At 36.3% G+C, this 4796-nt stretch overlaps 1 protein-coding gene across 1 annotated transcript; it reads left to right on the forward strand.

The window, feature by feature from the left end:
* The first annotated feature begins 657 nt into the window (after positions 1-657).
* LOC149925642 (cuticle protein 10.9-like) lies at positions 658-2093 on the forward strand. The gene is made up of 3 exons (XM_090161800.1): positions 658-669; positions 1626-1706; positions 1776-2093. The coding sequence occupies exons 1-3, from the start codon at positions 658-660 to the stop codon at positions 2091-2093; spliced, it is 411 nt and encodes a 136-aa protein (XP_090017926.1).
* Positions 2094-4796: the final 2703 nt, after the last annotated feature.

Raw genomic sequence — 4796 nt, forward strand, 5'->3', positions numbered from 1 at the left:
ATCCTCATGCAAATTACAAAGTAATTAAATACGCGTTTATAATACGAATTCCGCGAGCTTACTTCCAAGTGGTCGCGGTTAGGGTGGGGGCGACAATTATCGGTCCGCAATTGTCAGTCTGGAACCGATGTTAACGCGAAAAAACCGCCGTGAAATGACCGGGCTTCGAGCGCGAAGAAACTACGGAAGCCTACTCGCCAAAATCCGTCCATTACGAAAGCGAGAAATGTATCACCAGTGAAGCGTAAAAAACATTCAAATGAAATCGGTCCTGAAACCCCCAATAACCGAAATCTATTACATTTCTTCGATTCTGATTATATAGCGAACTATTTGGTCGTAATCGAGAAACCAATGACGCGATGAAAATTCGTTTTTTACCAGCGGGTATTTAACTTTAAAGGTCAAGCATTCGGGTAGAGCTAGAAAGTGAATGTGTGCCCCCCCCCCTCTGTTCTTTCCCCGTTAGCTAATTGTCCGGCGATATTTGGCAGGGTGACACGGCGGAGAGTCGGTCCACTCCCCGTGTCCAACACACCCTACACTTTCTCTTATTTCCTGGACACTATATAATCGAGGAAAAAGTATTGTTCAGCCATCAGTCTCTTACTTTCTTTCGAACAGAACAGGATACCCACTCCAACACCTCCAACGAACATGATTGCTAAGGTAAGCTAAAAGGAATGGCATATTCTATTGGGGGTATTCGCGTCGAGTTTAAGGAAATGTACCGTTCATGTTTACCTTTGAACAGTGGCGGACTGGCCATAGGGTGAACCTGCCCGATGGCAGGTGGGCCCCAAGGACCGTTCATGAAGTGGGCCCCTCAAACATGATAGCGTTATAGTTGTTAAAGCTGGGGCCCTTTGTCTTCTGGCAGCCCAAAATATTAGACCCAGTCCGCCACTGCCTTTGAACTTGATAGAAAACTTAGAGCGATATTCGTGTATAAGTCTTTACAGCTTTCCCACTAAATTTCGAAAATTTCATATACTAGAACTTCTGTTGTAAACTTAGAGTTTTGTTTACTGTTAGTTCAAGGATCCATACCTCTAAGTATGAAATCCTGGTGGGCTTTATCAAGAGAGAGAGAGAGAGAGAGAGAGAGAGAGAGAGAGAGAGATATATATATATATATATATATATATATATATATATATATATATATATATATATATATATATATCTTGATAAAAACCACCAGGATTTCATTTAAGGACCTTATGGTAAACTTTAATATATTAAAGTTTACCATAAGGTCCTTAAATTAGATAAGATGTTTAAATTCCTTTATTACAAAATATTCTGTACTATTAAATAAGTAAAAAGCTAGATTCAGGATTTAATTAAAATGCCAAAAATATATCAAATTGGAATCAAAATGTGTAAATCTGGTAATATTCCTTTTATTTCTTATTATAACATTTTTCGCTTGAGTTCCCTTTCAAAAATAATTTTTTAAGTGGTGCGTGTCTTAACTAATAACGCGTCTTACTCGTTAGTGACAGCCGAACTAGGAAAATATTATCCCTAAACTCTGTACAAGTGAAATGGAAAGGGGAAAAAATGAGAAATTAATCGGATAATATTGATTACTAATAATTGATCTGTTTTTTGACGACCAGCTCCTTTTGGTTTCGGCCCTCGTGGCGATCGCCGCTGCCGGACACTACGGTGGATCCAGCCACACTTACAGAAAACAACAAGTACCCACTTTCTTTGCCATCCTTTTCTCCGTCATTTCTAGTGCCAAACTGACCATCCTTTACTTTTAGCCGCACGGTCACTATTCCTTCGGATACGACATCGTTGGACACGATGGCGCCAAGAACAGCCGTCACGAATCTGGTGGACCCGGACACGCCGTTGGATCTTACCAAATCCACGACATCGATGGCCGATCCAGAACCGTCCATTACGTCGCTGACGGACACGGATTCCGCGCCAAGATCCACACCAACGAACCAGGAACCGTCCAACACAACGCCGCAGCTGCCGCCTATTCTGGTCCCCACGCCGTCCCATCTCACGGCGGTGTCCAATCTGGAGGTCATGATGGCCAATACGGAGGATATGGCGGTGGATACTACTAAGTAGTTGAAACGCGTAATTCACTATTTATATAACAATGTTGTTCTCGTCGTTTTTATCCACTCGCTGTCCTAAAACTCTTGTGCCAATACTTTCGCCAATCCTCGAAATGAACTTTCTCCATCCACCCGCTGGCCTTCTTGTACCCTCGCCCTCTACAAGTAGCTACTGTTCACAAAACGCCCTTACTTCCCTATTGTTTATTATGTAAATACTACGACCTAATTGTTTCCGTTCCGATTTCGTCTCCTCTCTTTTACAACCGAAATAAAAAATCTTTTCACCCGTTTCATAGTCGATTTCTTCATTATTTATTGAATTGAGAAACTAAATTTCTCGGTCTAATCAAAGGGACAATCATTTCCTGTATTGTTTGATTTTGGTTATATATCTAATGGTGTGGAACGGAAATTTTGGGATTTTTACTTTTTAGGCTTGACTAGTCTTGATTATTTGGTTTCGGGTAAAAATATCCGATAATAATTTAAAGAATATTTTTTGTACAGAATACCAGAAGTATGTTACCTGAGATGGTTTTATATCTTACCTGAGATGGTTTTGTATCTTACCTGACATGGTTTTATATCTTACCTGAGATGGTTTTATATCTTACCTGAGATGGTTTTATATCTTACCAAAGATGGTTTTATATTTTACCTGAGATGGTTTTATATCTTACCTGAGATGGTTTTATATCTTACCTGAGATGGATTTATATCTTACCTGAGATGGTTTTATATCTTACCTGAGATGGTTTTATATCTTACCTGAGATGGTTTTACATCTTACCAAAGATGGTTTTATATTTTACCTGAGATGGTTTTACATCTTACCAAAGATGGTTTTATATTTTACCTGAGATGGTTTTACATCTTACCAAAGATGGTTTTATATTTTACCTGAGATGGTTTTATATCTTACCTGAGATGATTTTACATCTTACCAAAGATGGTTTTATATTTTACCTGAGATGGTTTTATATCTTACCTGAGATGGTTTTATATCTTACGTGAGATGGTTTTATATCTTACCTGAGATGGTTTTATATCTTACCTGAGATGGTTTTATATCTTACCTGAGATGGTTTTACATCTTACCTGAGATGGTTTTACATCTTATCTGAGATGGTTTTATATCTTACCTGAGATGGTTTTATATCTTACCTGAGATGGTTTTACATCTTACCTGAGATGGTTTTACATCTTACCTGAGATGGTTTTACATCTTACCTGAGATAGTTTTACATCTTACCTGAGATGGTTTTACATCTTACCTGAGATGGTTTTATATCTTACCTGAGATGGTTTTATATTTTATCTGAGATGGTTTTACATCTTACCAAAGATGGTTTTATATTTTACCTGAGATGGTTTTACATCTTACCAAAGATGGTTTTATATTTTACCTGAGATGGTTTTACATCTTACCAAAGATGGTTTTATATTTTACCTGAGATGGTTTTATATCTTACCAAAGATGGTTTTATATCTTACCTGAGATGGTTTTATATCTTACCTGAGATGGTTTTATATCTTACCTGAGATGGTTTTACATCTTACCTGAGATGGTTTTATATCTTACCTGAGATGGTTTTACATCTTACCTGAGATGGTTTTACATCTTACCTGAGATGGTTTTACATCTTACCAAAGATGGTTTTATATTTTACCTGAGATGGTTTTACATCTTACCAAAGATGGTTTTACATCTTACCAAAGATGGTTTTATATTTTACCTGAGATGGTTTTACATCTTACCAAAGATGGTTTTATATTTTACCTGAGATGGTTTTACATCTTACCAAAGATGGTTTTATATTTTACCTGAGATGGTTTTACATCTTACCAAAGATGGTTTTACATCTTACCAAAGATGGTTTTATATTTTACCTGAGATGGTTTTACATCTTACCAAAGATGGTTTTATATTTTACCTGAGATGGTTTTACATCTTACCAAAGATGGTTTTATATTTTACCTGAGATGGTTTTACATCTTACCAAAGATGGTTTTATATTTTACCTGAGATGGTTTTATATCTTACCAAAGATGGTTTTATATCTTACCTGAGATGGTTTTATATCTTACCTGAGATGGTTTTATATCTTACCTGAGATGGTTTTACATCTTACCTGAGATGGTTTTATATCTTACCTGAGATGGTTTTACATCTTACCTGAGATGGTTTTATATTTTACCTGAGATGGTTTTACATCTTACCAAAGATGGTTTTACATCTTACCAAAGATGGTTTTATATTTTACCTGAGATGGTTTTACATCTTACCAAAGATGGTTTTACATCTTACCTGAGATGGTTTTACATCTTACCAAAGATGGTTTTATATTTTACCTGAGATGGTTTTACATCTTACCAAAGATGGTTTTACATCTTACCAAAGATGGTTTTATATTTTACCTGAGATGGTTTTACATCTTACCAAAGATGGTTTTATATTTTACCTGAGATGGTTTTACATCTTACCAAAGATGGTTTTATATTTTACCTGAGATGGTTTTACATCTTACCAAAGATGGTTTTATATTTTACCTGAGATGGTTTTATATCTTACCAAAGATGGTTTTATATCTTACCTGAGATGGTTTTATATCTTACCTGAGATGGTTTTATATCTTACCTGAGATGGTTTTACATCTTACCTGAGATGGTTTTATATCTTACCTGAGATGGTTTTACATCTTACCT

Source organism: Leiobunum rupestre, chromosome 10 (genome assembly GCF_980474605.1).
Source record: "Leiobunum rupestre chromosome 10, qqLeiRupe1.1.hap1, whole genome shotgun sequence".
Taxonomy (NCBI): Eukaryota; Metazoa; Arthropoda; class Arachnida; order Opiliones; family Sclerosomatidae; genus Leiobunum; species Leiobunum rupestre.

Coding starts and splice junctions, on each gene's coding strand:
- LOC149925642 (XM_090161800.1), top strand. Junction 1,707..1,775: donor ACACTTACAGAAAACAACAA/GTACCCACTTTC, acceptor CTTTACTTTTAG/CCGCACGGTCACTATTCCTT.